The following is a 19390-nucleotide window of genomic DNA, read 5'->3' on the forward strand; positions in this document are numbered from 1 at the left end:
TCTCCTATAGGAAGTTTCATGTCAGCAAATTGTGATCACCCATTCTGTTGCGGAAAAATCATGGCCTGCCTAATATAAATATTGAAGTCAAGTATAATTTACATCTCTAAGTCCAAATATAATGATAAATTGTAAGAATGACTAATGAGGTATTTTTTTATTATATTTTTGAATATTTGCCAATTTTCAGTTTACTACCTGATGACTACTGGCAACCTGTTGAACATTGTCTTACCAGACTACAGAACTACTTTCAAAACTCTAGTCTACATGAAAATTATTTTTACTTCTGGTGGGTATGAACTGCGCCACTTATCCTCAGCTCATTAATTTCTTTAGCTGTAAATACCATTAAGGAGAATATGTGTTAGCATCTAACTATAAGAATCCCTAGATCCTTGAAGAGACTACTGCAAGATGTGCAGTTATCAACTTTACATGCTTCTGTATAGCAAGCAGGTTTTTGAACATAGCTGTATTCCCTCAGAAGATTATTTCATAGGACTGTCCTGGGTGAAAGTATGCAAGGTATGAAAGTAAACCTGCATGTATGTCAATACAATGATACAGATTACTAAGTGAAAGCACGCAGGCTAACTTATTTATATCCTGGCACTGCCTCAGTGTATTTTCCAACTGGATGATCAAGAATATGCTACATTTAGCCTCATCAGGTTTATGCCAATTGATGTGTATACCATTTATAAGTAATTTTGGTTTGTATGGAATTGCAAAACAAGGGTTTTTAACAACGGTATGCAAATGATGCATTGCTACTCACCATATACAGCAGACACTGAGTTGCAAGCAGGCACGATGAAAAAGACCACTATAATATAAAGCTCTGGGACAAGGTTCTTCTTCTGAAATAGAAAACTTTCACACATTCACACAAGCACAACTCACACACATATGGCCACTGTCTCCTTAGTGCTGGAACCCAACTGCCAGACTGGCAATACCTGCTGCCTGTGGCTATTCATTTGTAGCCTGCCCATTTATATCTTTCCTTAGTAATTGTGAGTAGTCTTTGTAGTGTGCAACTACTGCTGGATCTCTACTTGTTCTGATCAACATATACACTTCCCTTTTGCTTTCACAAGGTACTTTAATTACTCTAGTTATCCATTTTTTTTTTTCATGGCTGCTTAATTTCCTTTCTGATTAGTTTATGAGGAAAGCTATTTCCAATGGCATGAATTTATCATGGAATACATTAAATTTTATGTCAACAATTCATTCAGTGTAAATTTTATCTCAGCTTACCACTTGTAAACTTCAAGAAAAACATTTGGTTTTCATTGAGTAGAATGTATCCTGTAAGACACTACTTTATTTACTGTAACTAACTGTGCATCATGATCAGAGAGAGGATTTGTCACAGTGTATACAGTTATTTTCTTGCCTCGATCTACAACATTATCAGTCAAAGTCCTACTAACTTTATCCACATGTTGGAAAGTTAATTACTAGATCAAATTGGAACATCAAAATAATGTTTCCAGACTATTTTTCCTATCAGAATCCTTTAGAAAATTTGCACTGAAATTTCCACCAACTACTAACAGCTTATTGTTGTCTGGCAGAAATCATAGCAAGGAATCCTGATGCCTCATAAGAAGTTCAAAATTTCCCAGTGGGGCTCTGTATATAGTTACAATTAAAAGGGAACTTTTTTCAGTATTAATTCAGAAGCATGTGTAACGGTGTTAATGTAAGAATGTAAATAATCTTTGATGTGAGAATCACTAGCTCTTTTTTTTTTTTTTACGTTGTTATCCTACTTGTATATTTTTATGTTAATGTTCTAAAAGTTCTTGTAATGTCTAAGTGACAAGTAAATTCAATTACAAATTTTCATGTATATGTATTTTAAATTGTAATGTTTATTGACAAGTCCTATGTCATTTCAATGATGTACTACAAGGACGCTAATAAATTGAATTGAATTGCACTTTTGTGTGCTGATTACTACAAAATCTACTCGTTTCAGTGTTTCTGAATTTGTTCTGCTTTTATATATGCAAAAGCTCCTCCTATTCCCATATTAATTCTGTATGACTAAGCTGCTAGAATGTAATCTTTTATATTTAAGTTCTCCCTAACCTGTAACTGTGTGGTGTTCATAGAGCTACGCTAAAGCAATGTATAGGTACTTATTAAACAAATTATTGTTATTAATATATTACTTATATATTTTATTGTGATGAATAATAAAGTCTTGGTCATTTGTATCTCATTAAAGGTGAGAGTAATGGAATGTTGTATTCGTCACAAACTGTGAGCCCCTCCCTCCCCCCCCCCCTTCCACCCCCTCCAGAGTCCAACCATGGATACATGTCAGTTACAGTAAAGAATGAGCTAAAGAAATTTATTATTTTTCAATGTACAAACATTAGTAATATAAAGTGTGGTGCTTGGTGATTAATAGAATGTTTGCTGCATACGTACAATGTTGTATAGATGAATATTTAAATTTCTTAATTACATGATAAACTCTCAGAAATTAATGTATGAATTTTTATATGCAGTAAAAAAAGTGTTCTGCTTAATTATTTTTATTGATAATCAATCAAGTGAGTGTCTGTATTTGATACACATTTAAGCTTAATACTTGACATTGCATTCTTCAGGTTTTATTTTAAATTATAAAATGCCAATCCTACAACTTTTTTTATTAATTCCAGGCAAGTTACAGTGACCTGAAAATAATGTGGCTGTCGGGGCTGCATATACCAGAATCATATCTCACAGCACTGGTGCAGACAACATGCCGCAAGAATCGTTGGCCACTAGACAGATCTGCTTTAGCAACATCAGTATCTGATTATGCTTCAAGGCTGGCTATTAAGCAGATTGAAGATCTCCCAGTAAGTTTATATAAAGTAGCATTATTGCTTCAGCTACTTATTAGATACATTTATAAAACTGGGGACCTTCCCCCACCCCCACCTCCACCTTCATTTAAGTGCAGTAGACTGAATGCCAACACATAGAAGCTGATACAAAAGATTGATTCATCAACCACATGTTCAATTTATATTTGCATAGTACAATATGTAAACATCAACAATGTGTAGCTAGATAATGAAGATAAAAAGAAAAGGATTAATTGTCCAAAACCAACATGAAAAGCATAATACGAAAGAAAGGGTTTAATGAGAACAGTTCACTGTGACAAACAAAATTATTAACTTGAAATGACTAGATTTACTGTATTGTGTTGTATAACATTTTTGTTGATCATATTGTCTACAAATCAGTTTATGCATAAGCATCAAACAAGTCAGTTTATACAGTTTAAAATGGTTTCTATGCATACATATGTGAAATTACAAATAATACACTTCGTACATTTAAATATTTATATTTGTGTCTGTATATGTGTGGATGGATATGTGTGTGTGTGCGAGTGTATACCCGTCCCTTTTTCCCCCTAAGGTAAGTCTTTCCGCTCCCGGGACTGGAATGACTCCTTACCCTCTCTCTTAAAACCCACATCCTTTCGTCTTTCCCTCTCCTTCCCTCTTTCCTGATGAGGCAACAGTTTGTTGCGAAAGCTTGAATTTTGGGTGTATGTTTGTGTTTGTTTGTGTGTCTGTCGACCTGCCAGCACTTTCATTTGGTAAGTCACATCATCTTTATTTTTAGGTATATTTTTCCTACGTGGAATGTTTCCTTCTATTATAAATATTTATATAATATGCTTCAGCATTTGAATATTCTTCAGTGGAGTAAACCCCATTATGTCATTTATGCCACAAGGGTGTGTTTATCTGGATCATATGTATGTTTTTGCTCCATCTCGTAAAGTGATCATGAACACTACAGTTTTTTTTTTCCATTCTTACCCATTACATTTATTTTACAGAATATAAAGGCTTCCGTAACATAGATATGTGGTAAAGGAGGAATGCCAGAGGTCTTAAACAGAGCTTTATGCAAGTCTTAGGTTTGCATCCAAATATGATACAATGTGAGAATGAAGAAACTTGGTAATTGTGTGTGCTTATCAAAATGCTGATTTATCAACAATTTTATTTTTACTTGGTGGTTTTATAAGGGACAATTCTGACCTGCAATTTAAAATAGAAGTTGCTTTCTTTTTTATATGCCAGTGCTGTTGATGCTGTCATTTTATTCCATAGCATTTCTTTAAATTTCATATATTTTTCTTGGTATTGAAAAATCAACATTTCATACTCTTTGAAACACATTGCTTTTCTTTTTTTAAAGATACTTTAACTTAAATAATTTTCAGTACCTTTCACTTGAGGAAACTCCTATTTTATTACTTAATTTTCACATGCAGGAACATGAAGTACAATAGATAGTAGTTCATGACCCTTCAAATGCAGAAAAGCTTACAACTATTCACACAAAATTAGTCGAATTCCAGTTGTGAAGTGTCATGATCTCTCATCAAATAAATAATGTCATCCAACTACTACATGCATTACTGGAAACCAGCAGCAATATCTTGCACATCTACCACTCACTTCCAGCCAGTACTTTGGAATTAATCTCATACTAAATATAAAATACATCCACATAGACGGTGGATATTATAATTCCATTATCAAAGTTTTTGGTTCTCCTTACGGAAGCAAATTTTCAGGAAACTGTTACTGTATGTACTACTACGAAGGAAATCATTATTTCATCATATATTTGATACCTGTGTCATCTCTGATGGCTTCTAATAGCATACATGGTCGTTATAATTAAACTTTCATTACTTGAGCCAATGTAGACAGAAAACTATTTACCTTATAGGTACCCAACCTTGCAGAAATAATGTTCAGACTGTGCACTGCAGGGTTTGCATGTTTAGCAGTGTTAGTGGCAAGTCTTGCTGTTAGGCACCAGTAATGGTACAGAAAAGTAGGCTTGAAACACAGACATGAGTTGCTTTATAGTTGCAGACAGTCAACTTGGGTCTGGACAAGGTGAGCAGGGCTTTACACATAAACCTGTTACAGCAAAACAACAGCAATAGTACTGCCGCACCAGGGTTTACAAACATTATTCAGAAGTTCATATTAATTGGCGATTTTGTAACTGGTCCTGGGAGAGGCCAAGAGCCAATTGCAACACAAATTGTTGAAGTTGTTATTGCCTTGGCTGAGAATGCTGGACACAATGTGTAATCTTTACGCAGTGGATGAGCTGTGTCACAACAGCTGAACATTCCATGGTCGACCATTCAAAAAGTGCTGTGAACAGTTGTGAAATGGTATCTGTGGTGCGGTTCCAGGCTATTGTGAAGGCAGACGGTCATCACACTGAGCAATATTTGTAACCTGGAATGTGAATATGGTACGCAATTAACAAATTTCACCCTCTCATGTAGAAATTTAAATGTGTTTCTTTCAATGGTTTATTCCTTAACTTCTCTTCCTCATATCCTTACAAATGTTTCCACTAAGTTTCACTGTCCTATGATCACTTGTTTTTCGTGGGGGCCCTCTCAGGTTGCAAAAGTTTAGTTATAACGACACTATATTAGTAACTCTGTCATTTTTCATATTTAATTCTTCATTGCTTGTAACTGTAAATTTGTTTTAACTGATCAGTCATTACAATCACACTTCTGAGTTAATCTAAGCCATTACCAGTTTGTCATAATGACTTCAAATGGTAATCACTTACATTAAATCACAACTGTGATTTGAATGATCATTTATAACTTTCAAACAGTTACTGCATGTCTCTATACACATTGTGCGTGCCCTTATTAAATTTCTGGAATGATTTTTCACTCTGCAACAGTGTGTGCACTGATTGGAAATTTTCTTTGCAGATTAAATCTGTGTGACAGACTGGGACTCAAACTCAGAACCTTTGCATTTTGCAGGCAAATACTCTACTGACTGAGCCATCCAGGCATGGTTAATGACTTTCCCTCACAGCTTTACACCTACCAGTATCTCTTTGAAGTTTGGAAAGTAGGAGTGAGGTTATTATATATGGAACACAATCAATGCCATTATTCCATTTGATTCTTCCATATTCATCTGCTGTTTGTTCTTGAAGAATGTACATGAGATGTACATTTTGTTCCTCTCCAAGAACTCCAGGGTGTATTGTTAGCATTTCTTCTTCAAGTACCAGAGGCTAAACAGGCTAGAGAAATGTTGCATTTGAACTTATTCCCTTTCTATTGTAAGAAAATCACTCATTATTAGCATGTAATGTAATTTATTTTTATTTAACATTTTTATAACTCAACATAGGAATGTTAAGCTACTTCACAAGGATGAGAATATATATGAATATAAATTTATATTATTTTGAGAATTATCTTTTATTTGTTTTTAAAACCATTCTAATTTTACTATTAATTTATTGTTAATATAACACCTACTCCGGAAAATTCTCCTTGTAGTGTACTTCTTATGACATAATTCTGAACTACCGAGTTTCATCTGTTATCTACACTGTTTTAATTTACAAATCTTTGTGTTCTAGACCCCGTCAAAACTAACTGAATATACTGAAGAATTCATGGGTTATGTCACATTTTGATTTATTTAAATAGTTTGTTAATATAAACCGAAATTATGACAAGGCTGAATTCTTCATTTTATTTAAATATCAAGGCCACTAGTGTCCTCCAAAAGTCCAAGTGACATCGTTGAAAACCCTTTGAACTATTCTCATATCCAGTAAAGTGACAGGTTTGCCAGTGAAAGATACAGCCGAAATTCACTGTGATTAGAGCTCCTCTCTATACTTCCAGGATAATAGCTGGTTGATAGAGGGTCTTTACCTTGAAGGAGCCCACTGGGATATGAAGAATCGCTGTTTGGCTAGACCTCTACCAAAGGTTCTTGTGGAAGAGCTACCACTGCTGGAAGTTCGTCCTATAGAGCTACATAGACTAAAACAACAGGTAATATTGCCTACATTTATATCCTTTTATTTATTTATAGCCATCTGATGTAATCAGAATGAATTTTGACACTGCAGCAGATAGTGCGCCAATTTGAAACCACTGGCAGTTCAAAACTGCCTGTTGGACCAGGACTTGAACCTAGGACCTTTGCTGTTTGCAACCAAGAGCTCTACCAGTAGAGCTATGCAGATGCAACTTATGACTCACTCTCACAGCTTTTTTTGCACCAGTGACTTTCCCCTAATTTGTCAACTTCACACATGTGGCCAATACATTTCTCTGTAATCTCTGTTTTTCAGGTGCAATAGTCCTGCAAGGTACGCAGGAAAAATTCTATGAAGTTTGAAAGGTAGATGAGGGTTACTGGTGAAACTAAAACTGTGAAGGGAAGTCGTGAGTTGTGCTTAGATAGCTCAGTTGGTAGAACACTTCTCAACAAAAGGCAAAGGTCCCATCACATGAAATTTTTTACATCTTTTTTCTTGTTACTATTAGAGCCTTTTTCATTGGTAGGAAGATAAAAGAACTATTTTTAACTTGGGCAGTCAACAGTGTGAACTATTTTAACTTTAGTTTTAGCCCGTTACAAGATCCACATATCATAATGTAATTATATTTATATTAAAGAAAACTACTTAAGTTTGCAAAAGTATTTATGCTAATCATTTCACCATACATGTTTGAATATAGAATAGAAATAGTTTTCACTGGAAAATGTTTTCAATTAGTTTTTAAAAATAAGTTTTCCATTTATCAGGTGACACTGAGGAGTGTATCCTAATCATATGACCTTGTACTTCAATGTGAGCAATATACTACTGCTATGTTTAAAACAAAAGCAACCTCTCATTAGTGCTGTATTCCTATCATCTCCCCTTTCTGTTCCTCCGTTTCTTACCTTTTCCCTTGCCCTCCTCCCTTCTCCTGCTTTCTTCCTTGTTGATATCATCTGCTTGATATGATAAATCTTCAACCAAGTCAATATATCCCTGTGTGGTTGTGTATTCTAAAGAAAAACAAAAACTCATAAGCTGGGCTCCGATGTTCCAGTTCCTGTTCATGTGCATAACTTCTACTCAACAGCTCAATTATGTAAGCTACGTGACACATCGTTTATCATACACCTTGCCACATGTAACTCCTTAACAAGATTGCAAAGATAAAAATGATTCATAAGTGATTCTAAGAGAAATACATGACCTTAACAACTAGTGCTGATAATAAATATTTGAAGATCATGAATTTACATACTTCCACAAAACATTTAGAAATGTAGGAAAGAAGATCAAATATGAAGACAATCCTAGAAGTGACATGATAAATAAGCCACATTCTTGGATACAGAGATATACATATTTCATAGCAGGGACTAAACATAATAGTGAAATACAACAATCAATATTTAAACTGGGATGTATAATAACGGATTTAATGTAACTGTTTGTTCAATACCTACTTGATTTTTGCATAAATCAGCATCATACTGTAAAATAGAATAATGCATTGATGTCTGGTTTTTAGCTCAATCCTGCAGTTTATCAACTGTGTTCCTTTCTCTTTTTGTTCCAGTAGTCACTATCAGTGGGAACTGGAGAAATAAAAAATGGTTAACAATAATTCAAAATATTTAAAGACAGTTTACACAGTATTTTATAACTAAAAATCCTAAATGCAGTAAGGTTATTCTCAGTTAAAAGTAACAGAACACAGATGATACTGTTTCTAAACAGGAATTTTGTAAAAATAACATTTTATTAGTACCATATGGTCAAGTAATGAATATCTTAAATTTCTGAGGCCGATTATAAATGGTAGATTCTCTTGGTAGTTTCGCCAGCAGTCACATTTTGTGCAATGTTATTGTTTGCTCTGGTAAGTATTGACTTGTATTTTTAAGGGTTTTCTTAAACTGCTGGCACATTAGATGTTGGACAAGTCATTTTATATACAAGACAGATACAGATAAATGTTAGGTGTTAATACATGTAACATATCCTTCTGTATTTATACAACAGCACCAAATTTGGAAATAATATACACACACAATACATTTAGGGATATTACAGCTGCATCGCCAGTAAAGACAGGAAAGGAAACCAGGCTGGAGTATCCAAAAAACCAGAATAACTCCCCAATCACACCCACCCTCTCTATTTATTTATCAAGTTCAGATAGTCATTGTGTGCTGAAGCTACTTGGTCATGAAATGGGTCAGTACATAGTTTACAAAATTATTAGAAAAGTTACACAAAAAATATAGATTTAGGAAAAATTTTTAAAAAAACTGTGAGACAGTATACAAATAAATAACATACTACCAAGAAGATTTCTCACTATTGTGCCGAATTCTTGTATAGAACAGAATGAGTGTGCTACAAGGAAACATTTCAGCTCAGATTTATTTATTTTCTTCAAGCCTATTGAAAATGAAACCAGTCAAATAGTTCACACTTTACTATACAATGCTTAAGAAAGTGTTATTCAGATACAAATCATGAAGTTCACAAACTGACACCGCAGAACTGTCTGTTGTCTGTCCATCCTATTCTCAACTAAGAATATAAGAATATTCATGGTGAGGGCATAGAGTTGCCACAAAATATGGAATCTCATAATAGAGTAGAGGTAAATCATGTAAACAAACCTGTGCATTTCAGTGTTGAAGACCATGGAGATTTTTCTTTTTGCAAGACTTCCATGTCAGAAACTATAAGCATTGCATTTTATTGCAGTTATCCATTAATTTGTTCTCTGACAGTCTGTACCACACGGGCCACCTTTGGTGAGTGATGGATGGTACTTCTGGTACCACTATCTTTTCCCCCTTCCCCATTTCATTCTTGAATGGTGTGTGGGAAGAATGCTTGTGTTAAACCTCTGTACTTGCTGTAATACCTCTGGTTTTATCAGTGTTGTTATTTTGGGAAACAGATGTGGGAGGAAGTAATATTCTGGCCAACTCTACCAGAAATGTATTCTCTCAGAATTTCAATATAAACCTCTTTGTGATGTACAGCACCTATTGAGCATATCTGTAACATACCTGTGCTGACCAAATGATCTCATGAACAAATGAACCACTGTTCATTGGATCTTATCTATCTCTTCTTCTAATCCAAAGTAGTATTGGTCTAAGAATAAAGAGCAATACTCAAGAACTGGTTGAACAACTGTTTTGTAATTGTCTCTTCTTATGTATGAACTACATTTTTCTCAAGGTTCTTCTGGCATCTACTTTTCCTACAATTTCTTAAATATAGTTATTCCACTTTAGGTAACTATAGATGATTAGTTTATGGTAGTTATTGTTTCTAGCAATATATAGCCAATAGTGAAATTGTACAGTAGTGGATTTCTTCTCCTTTTATGTACAGTATGTTACATAGAAGAAAAACCCTCTTGCCAGAGTACAAAAATGGCAACTACTTTCCTCTTTTTTAAGAAATTGATAAAAAAGTGGGGAACCAGCTGCCTCAGTCCTCATTCCACTTGTCTCACAAAGTTGTTGGCCTGTGAACATATTTGTGTTCTTTTAACGTGGAGCATTCTAAACTCTTTTAACCAGTCTATCTTTATTGTTAAGCCTTCATATTCAGCATCTCCCTCTCACTGCCACTGCTTGTATATATCTCTTGCCCACTGTCTCCTTTATCTCCCATTGATTTACAGTACATCCCACTGCCACTGTCTCCTCACTCACTCCTTTTGTCTTTCTTCCCCACTACCACAGTCTCTAAAAAATTATGTAGGGTCCAACTTATCTTTTCCCTTACGCCCATGTGTTACAATTTTGGACCAAAATGCGCCTTCCCCTATACCTTGGTCTGGGAGGGTGCGACCCACCAAGACTATGTCGGCACCCCCCCTCATCTGTATTTTTCATTTCCACTGTCTGCTCTCTATTTTGCTCCCACTGCTTCTATCTCCATCCATCTCTCTCTCTCTCTCTCTCTCTCTCTCTCTCTCTCTCTCTCTCTCCCCCCCCCCCCCCTCTCTTTTACTGCCAGTTTATCTCACTGATATCAACATCTTGTCTCTGTTTGGTTCCCGCATATATTATCTCCGTCCCTCTCTCTTTCCCTTTCACTGATACTTTCTCTCTCCCACAATCACTGTCTCCTTTCTGGCAGCTGGCTCCTCACTTCTCTGCCAGAGTCTTTTAAAGAGGAACATATTCATCTTTTTTGTGCTCTGATAGGAGGATTTTTCCACTGGCTTCTTTCTTCTCCCTGCTACAAGAGGGCGTACTGCTTATATTAAATGATTTCTACAGGTTGCTAATGTTTTGACCATTTAATTATGAAGTTCAACATATTTATTTGCTTTGTCACATACAAACAACAAATAAATACACATAATATAAGTTAACATGAAATTGTTCCTCTGCATTTTTCCCCCCCTCACCGTTTGCAGTTCATCAAAATTGCCCACTTTATGATCTGTATCATAAAGAGTATAAATGTTATTAGAAATATTTTACTGAATTTTCTGTCTTTTCCAGTTTTACATAACTTTTGGTGGCCATTTAAAAGTTCTTTTCAGCACGTTAAGAGCATTTTTAGTCAATTCTATGTCACTGCAGTACCATTTTGGGCATATATGTATAGGTGCGAAGTGCCCATTACACAGAGGCAATGCACAATTGATGTGTTTTTCTTGGTGTGGGTTGATTTTAAGTGACAGATACATTGTGAGATGCAAGTCTTTACTCACTCACTGTAATAACAGTTATCTTCTTTTCTGAATCCCTTGTTTGCCATCTTGTTTTCTCTTGATGTTGTGGTCCTGTGATACATTGCCAAGTATTAGACTGTTGATGTCTTGATGTCTTTTCGATTGAAGAGGGGCAAGAGCTATAAAAGAGCTTCTACCTTTAAACAACTCACTATGAAATGACAAAACACAGTTTCTCTAATTAGTCTATATTCAAATAAGTTCTCAACTCACAACAGCTGATCATTAACAAAGCTTTTCAGACAACATGTTCATACAAGATGGTTCAATGCTTGACTAAAACCACAAGTTTGTAGTGAAATCAAAATAGTGTAGCTTAGAGTCTATATAACAACATTAATTTTTATTTAGTGCATGACAATAGTCATCATGCCCCTTTCATCTTTGGAGTCTACAGCACCCCCAAAGCATGACTGAAAAGTACAGGTGACCCCACACTGGCCAGTCCAAATTACACATCTGTCGTCACTTTCTGCGCTGTGCCAGCATTTTTCAACCTAAATTCCAGCAAACCCTGGCATAGTGGATGCTCTTTACGCTACTATTAACTAATGTCACATTTTTCATACCCAAATCTTTCATTGGTCTAGTAAAAGGAAAGTGAGATGTGTTGCTATGCTTTATAGCAACATGTACCACTACACCATAAAGTTTTATTGGCGAAAAAATACTGGCGAAAAACAGTTTGCTGACCTCAGAATCATTGCGATGAATTTAGGACCTCTGCTGTGTGTTCACCATATCAGTTAAAACCAAATTCAGATGCTTCATGCATATTTTATGTGCATAAATACTGTGACTTCGAATCTCTGAATCTCAGTAATGAATAAAAAGTTTCAAGGTTCTCTGAGATCATCATCTTAAGAACATATGATAAAAATTTTGATTTGCCATGAATAGAAATCACGAATGGTACTTTTCGTAACCAAAAGTCATGAATCTTCACATGTACTTTGAGCCACTTACTATGGTTAGTAATTTACATAATTGTGTCCCATTGTGAAAAAATGGCTAAAAACCAGATTATGCTGTTTTCTGTGTAAGAAAGGTAACTCTGAACCTCTGCATCTCACTAATAGATAATAATATTTTTTACAAGAAGTCCTTATTCCCCAAGAATATCATCTTATGAACATATGATAAAAATTTCAATGATCTGCCTTGAACAGAAATTATAAAAGTAGTCATCCCCACCCTTGGTACATTTTGTGCCCAAAAATCATGGTTTTTCAGGTTTCTCTTAGGAATCATCCATGAACAAACAGTGCTTTTACAATTGACCTAAGGTCCACCCTAGTCCACACCTAATGCAAAAGAACTTACCAATTTTCTCAATTTGCCTGGGCTGGAGGAAGTGTGTAATGTTTAAATTTTGACCCTGTTGTGTACGGTAGTTACAGTATTCCTGTTCTCCCAATAGGTATACAAATGGTCACTAGGCCAAGGGCTGTCTAAAACACTTGACCCCTTATCTCTGTGATCAATAGAAACCAATATGACCTTCTGAAAAATCACATTCTTGCATGCCACTTTTTGGAACATGTTGTTATTATGCACTGACCTATATATTTATCTTCAGGGCCAACTGCCAGTCCTTGCACAAATCATGGATCCTCTGTAGGTCTTCCTGCAATTTGCTACCATCGTGTGCCATTTCTAATTTCTTATAAACATCTGTCTCAACTGCAAACAGCCTCATGGAGCTTCTGTTGTTATACATTACATCATTTTTATATATTGTAACAGTAACGTTCCTATCACATTTCCTTCTACTGCTCCTGAAACTACCTTTACATCTATCAATTTTGTTCTGTTAAGAGCATTGTACTGAGTTCCATGCACAAGAAAGTACTGAATCTAGTCACAAACATGGCTCAATACTCCAAAAGATCACATATTTTGCTCTAAATGACAGTATGGAACTGTATCAAAAAACAAGCCCCTCATTCAGGCCTTGAATGCCTAATGGGATGTTGACTAGTCACCTTGCCATCCTCTGCTACATGGCTTAATGCAGATGCAGTATGGAGGGGATTGTAGTCAGTACATCACTCTTTCAACTATTGAGCCAACTTCCCAGACCGTGGAGCCATTATTTCTCTTTCAAGTAGCTCCTCAGTTGGCATCACAAAGCTGAGTGCATCCAGTACCAGTCCTCCCACCAAGAAAACATCCTTGGCAGTACTGGGAATCAAACCCGGCTCCTCTACATGGCAGCCATCTACGCTAGCAAACTGAATTAGATGCCATCCTAAAGTCAAGTAACATGGAATCGACCTAGACACCAATGTTGCAGCACTAGGGATCTCACTGATGAACAGAGCATCTGTTCAATGACCCTTCTTGAAAACAGGAATGACTTGCACTCTTTTGCCAGTCACTAGGTATCTTCTGTTACTCCAACAAACTACAGTAAACTACTGCCAAAAAGGGAGCAAGTTCTTTTGCATAATCCCTGTAGAATTTCACAGGCTCATCTAATCCACATGCTTTTCCACTATTAAGCATTCCCAGTTGCTTTTATATACTGCAGTCACTTAGCTTAATATCTTCCATTTCAGCATGTGTGCGAAGATTGAAATAAGAAAGTGTATTATGATGTTCTGTGGTGAAACAATCTAAGAAGGCCAAGCTAGTATTTTTGCCTTCTCTTTGTCACCTTCTGTTTTAGAGTCAGTATGGTTACTGAGTAACACAACACATTATATAGAACCATTTACTGACTTCATAAAAGACCAAAATTTCTTAAAGTTTTTATTCATCTTCAGATGCAAAATTTTACTTTCAGATTCTTTGAACACTTCTCGTGTTGCTATCCTTATGCTCATTTTTACTTGGCTCAAATATTGTTTGTCAATCTGCTTTTGTAGCAGCTTTCTGTCTCAGTTATTGAATCACAGTCAGTCTGTCTTATCCCTTTAAACATTGCTCAGCACATACTGGTCTAAAGCATCTTAAACAGTGGTTTTAAATTTTATCCATTTGTACTGTACACTTCATTCTCAGAAAGCTGAATAATTGATGTTGACCAATCAAATACTCTACAATTTGTATCTTGTCACTCAAACTAAGCTAAAATATTTTCCTACCTTTTTCTACATTGCTTTGTAGTCACTGATGTTGATGTTACCTAGTACCCCATTAGTGAGATCACCTACATTATGTTTTCACCTCACTGTTGCTACTTCACCACACTCCACCAAGCAGAGTTCCCACTGTCAACATGAACATTTGCATACACTAAATAATTCACTTTACTTACTCAAACATTCAGTACTAAAATAAAAGTGGTCATACTGTAAATATGATGACAAAGATTTTCCAAAGGTTTTTAAATGTTGGGAAGTTTGTTATGAAATTTAATTCCCTTGTGTTAAGTAATTTTCTGACAGGAGGTAGGTTTCAAAGGTAAGTTTTTTTTTCATATTTGGTGTTAATGATCAAGAACATAACAGATTTTTTAAGTCTGCTTTCCTTAACAATTAAATTTAATTTAAACAAAGTAAGTTTCCATTATGTAGATAACAAGGTAAAAGAGAAATGCTTTATATTTCAGAGAGGGGGATTCCATCCACTCAGGATTCTGATGACCATTTCACAACCTGAAAGTACTAATAGCTGTATTTGAATTACCCAAAATATGATCCCATATTTGAGGCGAGAATGAAAATAGGCATGATAAGCACTTTTTACTGTTTTCTCACTACAACAGGATTTTAGATGAATTATTTAGGTAACTAGCAGCAATCTTCAACAAACTGATTTCTATTAATGCCACTTCCAACTTATCAAACAATATTAATGAAAATTAGGAAGGAGTGAATATTGTACACTTAAAAGTATTTCTTCAACATATAACATAAAAATTTTGATTGTATGCAAATCACAGTTGATTGGTTCAAATCTTCTTATTACCTAGTTCATTTTCAAGAGACTAGTTGCCTTTACTGATAACAGCATGCTCAATGCCTTACACAAAAGTCTACAGTATGCTAAACATTTTGTAGGACACTGTGTTCCAGTTATAGCAGTCTTCTTTATTGACTATTATTGCAATTTAAATACAAAGTTCATTCCCAAGCACAACCCAGTCAGTAAATCCAAAGGAAATGACAACTACAACCATGAAAATAATGGATACATTCACATCAATTGTGGTTGTGAACATAGTGATTAAGCTGCATATACCAAAACAGACAGGATGTCCTTCAAACAATATGTACGAGTTGTAGACGTTTTCTTCATAGGTGGTGCTGTTATAGAATCAAGAATAAGCTAGGTATTTACTCTTCTCCAGTTCCAATTCCTTGTTGGTTATTGTCACATGTGGCATAAATATTCCTTGATTACTGTTTTTTAAGTAATGTTTTCCCCTGTACTTTAACTTCCCAATTTATTTGGTTGCAAGATATTGCCTACAAGCTCTTAATTTTTACAGAATACATTTAAAACACCTGTGTATACAACTCCACAACGAAGAAATGCCATGGGTGTTGGACTCGTCTTTGAGGCAGCCCTTGCAACAGATGAACATGAATCTCACTGGGTACTGCAGGGTGTATGCCTTACTCTGAACACTGATTAACTGCATTACCTATAAGGTATGTCATTTTCCCTTTATACTTTGTTGTGAGTACATTATATTGATAAATACATACACTAATTTTAATAATTGAATAAAGGCTACGAGTCATGTTAACTCATTCATTTTATTACGGTACACCATATATTTTATTTCACACTTCTTGGGATGTTTTTTACTGATATTATTCTCTCTCTCTCTCTCTCTCTCTCTCTCTCTCTCTCTCTCTCTCTCTCTCTCTCTCTGTGTGTGTGTGTGAGTGTGTGTGTGTGTGTGTGTGTGTGTGTGTAAATGCTGTATTTATGTCAATGAAAACTGTCAGTTTCTGAAAATATAATATAACCGGATAGATGAAAAAATCTACTCACCAACTGGTGGTGACAGAAGACACACGTACAAAGGTTAAGGAAATCTGCACACTTTTGGAGCCAATGGTTTCTTCTGGCAAAAGGGTTGAAGGAGAAGCAAGAGGGATGAAGGAAAAGGACTGGCAAGGTTTAGGAAATGTCAAGAGTTTGGAAAAGTTGGCCAGATCCACAGTCAGAGGAGACTTACTGAATGGGATGAGAAGGAAAGACAGACTGTTGGGGATGTCAACAGTCAGTCTTTTCTTATTATGCCATCCAGTTCTCCCCTGACAAAAGGTTCTGGGTAATTTTTCCAAACTCTCCCCATTTCCTAAAATTCAACTTCACCCTTCTTCCATCCCCCTGAACGCTTCTACCAGAAGAAGGAACCAATGGCTCCAAAGGCTTGCAAATTTTCTTAACCTTTATATATGTGTGTTCTCCTGTTGTCACTTGGTGGATAGATTTTTTATCTATCCAGTTACATTAAATGCTATATTTAGTTTCATGATTATATATATATGTTACCAAGGACAGAAAAATTCAATGCTCCAGCAGCAACTGATTAGCATTGCTGCTGGTGGTAGCACACTGACAGCACATCACAAACTGGCAATCAAGACAGGGCATGTGAGATTATGTAAATGAAACACAAGGCTGTTCCAACTTAATCTAATTGAAAGTACCACCATACTTGGCTGTGTTATTACTGCAATTACATGGCAGTCTGTAATGCAGTTGATAACAACTGACACCAAAAGTTCAGTTAACATTTCATCACCCTGTCTTCCTTGCCCAATTTTCCCCATCTCTTGGATCAGCTCAAGCTATGCTGCCTGCCTACCACTGCCATTCTCAGTTGTATCACTCTCTCACTGCTAGAGATATTACTGTGGTTATTCTTCATGTCTGACTGTACCTCTTAACACAAATCATCAACCAAAATATTGCATTAGACTCATTAAAGATTATCCCAGGAAATATCCGCACATCTCTTGAAACCCTGATAAGGCATCAGTTTACAGAAGGTATGCCAAAATAAGAACTACCACAACTTTTTCACTAACAGTTTTAATTAGCAGTTCAAGAACACTGTCATTAGTATAGTTCCATTACCCTTCACTCAAGCGACTCTCTAAGTGATAACTTTGATACTGGTGCTGTGTTGTATCTCACTATGAAATTATCAATAGCCGTGCTGTAAATAAAACTAACTCACTCACTCTCATAAATCCTAATGACGAAACTGGACCATACAAATGAGTTGGCAGCTAGGTAGTCAGTCAGAAACACAAGATGGATTTTATCGTGCAGAGCTATATTGCAATTATTAGTGTTGTTACAATTGTGGAAATTTATGAGGAGGTCTTAGATGACCTTGGGAGAGTCAGAATTGAAAGTAAAATTTTTCATCAATACCAAAGCACTTATTAAGTTAATGCAAAGTATTGAGCATTTCCTATCATCTTCATCTTCATACAATCTGTATCATTGTCGTGGCCTAATTTCCACTGAGGAAGTATGAAGTTTGTCCAATTATTGTTCATATCTTCTCACTATATTTTCTGCTTCCCTCACCCAATGACCTTCTCCATCTCTAATCATACTACGTGTTCTGTACTCTCTAAAATGACCATACACTAAATCCTTGTATGGTCTGCTTTTCAGTTTTTATATCTCTCATTACTTATTTAATCACTCTTTTTTAACTTTTCAGAGCACCAGTTAGTTTCATCTCTTAAGTGGTGTGCATTGTTGCTGTTCTTTATCAATCCTGATATCAGGGCTGTTCTACATGCCCACCTATTTTAATGATAGTGTTTTTTCTGCTGCATTTATTACACATCTCTTAGTACCATTTCATTAGTTTACCAAGCTCTTGGAAGTGTCATCATTTCTTTTGTCAAATATTCTTCCAAAGTTCCTTCAATCTGTATATGTGTCTACATTTCTGATGCTTTCACTTTAACTCCTTGAATTTCAACTGGTATTTCATTAGTACCTGATTAAATCACAACAGAATAATTTTTTTCAGCTCTTAACTTTATACCTGGTTCTTTCTTTTACCAAAATATAATCAGTCCCCTATGTTTCTTGATTACCTGATGTGTACTGTGTTACTTTCATCTCACAGGGTTCACAAAAAGTGTATTCACAATGAATACTCCATGTCCAGCATAAATTCTATAAATCTTCTTCCTCTATCATTTCCTATTTTCACCCATGACTGCATTGCAGTCTTCCAGTATGATTAAATTCTTACCACCTTTGACATATTACATGAATTAATTGATACTGTCATACCCTTTATCATTATCATTGTCATCTGCATCCATGGTCTGTTGTCTACCTATTTAATTTCTCCATCAATGTTATTTCTGTTTGCTGCAGATAACCCTTTACTCTATTGCCAGTTTTCTTACCACTCCTGCTCTACCATAATTTGATCTAGTATGAATAAGCTTGTGATACCAACTTCAAAACTCTCAACAAATGTTAAAATAGCTGTATTCACCCTTTTCATTTCTACATTTAGTAAATTAAAGCCTGTAGCACACAACTAGTGAGTGGATGTCTGTCTTGACTGACAGCTGAGCGCAGCCTTTTGTTCGCTGCGGCACTAGTAGGGGAAGGATGGTGAATCAGTCACCATTCCTGTCTTTTATACCCAAGAACCCGGTACCCAATTCGACAGCAGGCTGAGTGGACAAGGGGGCACTCTGGAAGGACTGGAATGAGAAAAATCCCTGCTTCTACCTGAGATCTCAAGGGTCACATTCTACTGCTCTGCCCACTAGACCACCACAGCCAATGATTCTCCATTTAAAT

General features: G+C 35.7%; 1 protein-coding gene across 1 annotated transcript in view; it reads left to right on the forward strand.

Moving 5' to 3' along the window:
* The window catches only part of LOC126088335 (dynein axonemal heavy chain 10), a 1153099-nt gene that overhangs the window by 1107914 nt on the left and 25795 nt on the right, over positions 1–19390 (forward strand). Inside the window, exons 61-63 of the mRNA XM_049906469.1 lie at positions 2688–2870; positions 6743–6895; positions 16071–16233. Of these exons, the coding sequence (XP_049762426.1) occupies positions 2688–2870; positions 6743–6895; positions 16071–16217 (483 nt within the window). The 3' untranslated portion in view covers positions 16218–16233. The remainder of the gene's footprint in view (positions 1–2687; positions 2871–6742; positions 6896–16070; positions 16234–19390) is intronic.

The sequence above is a fragment of the Schistocerca cancellata genome, chromosome 6 (genome assembly GCF_023864275.1).
Source record: "Schistocerca cancellata isolate TAMUIC-IGC-003103 chromosome 6, iqSchCanc2.1, whole genome shotgun sequence".
NCBI lineage: Eukaryota > Metazoa > Arthropoda > Insecta > Orthoptera > Acrididae > Schistocerca > Schistocerca cancellata.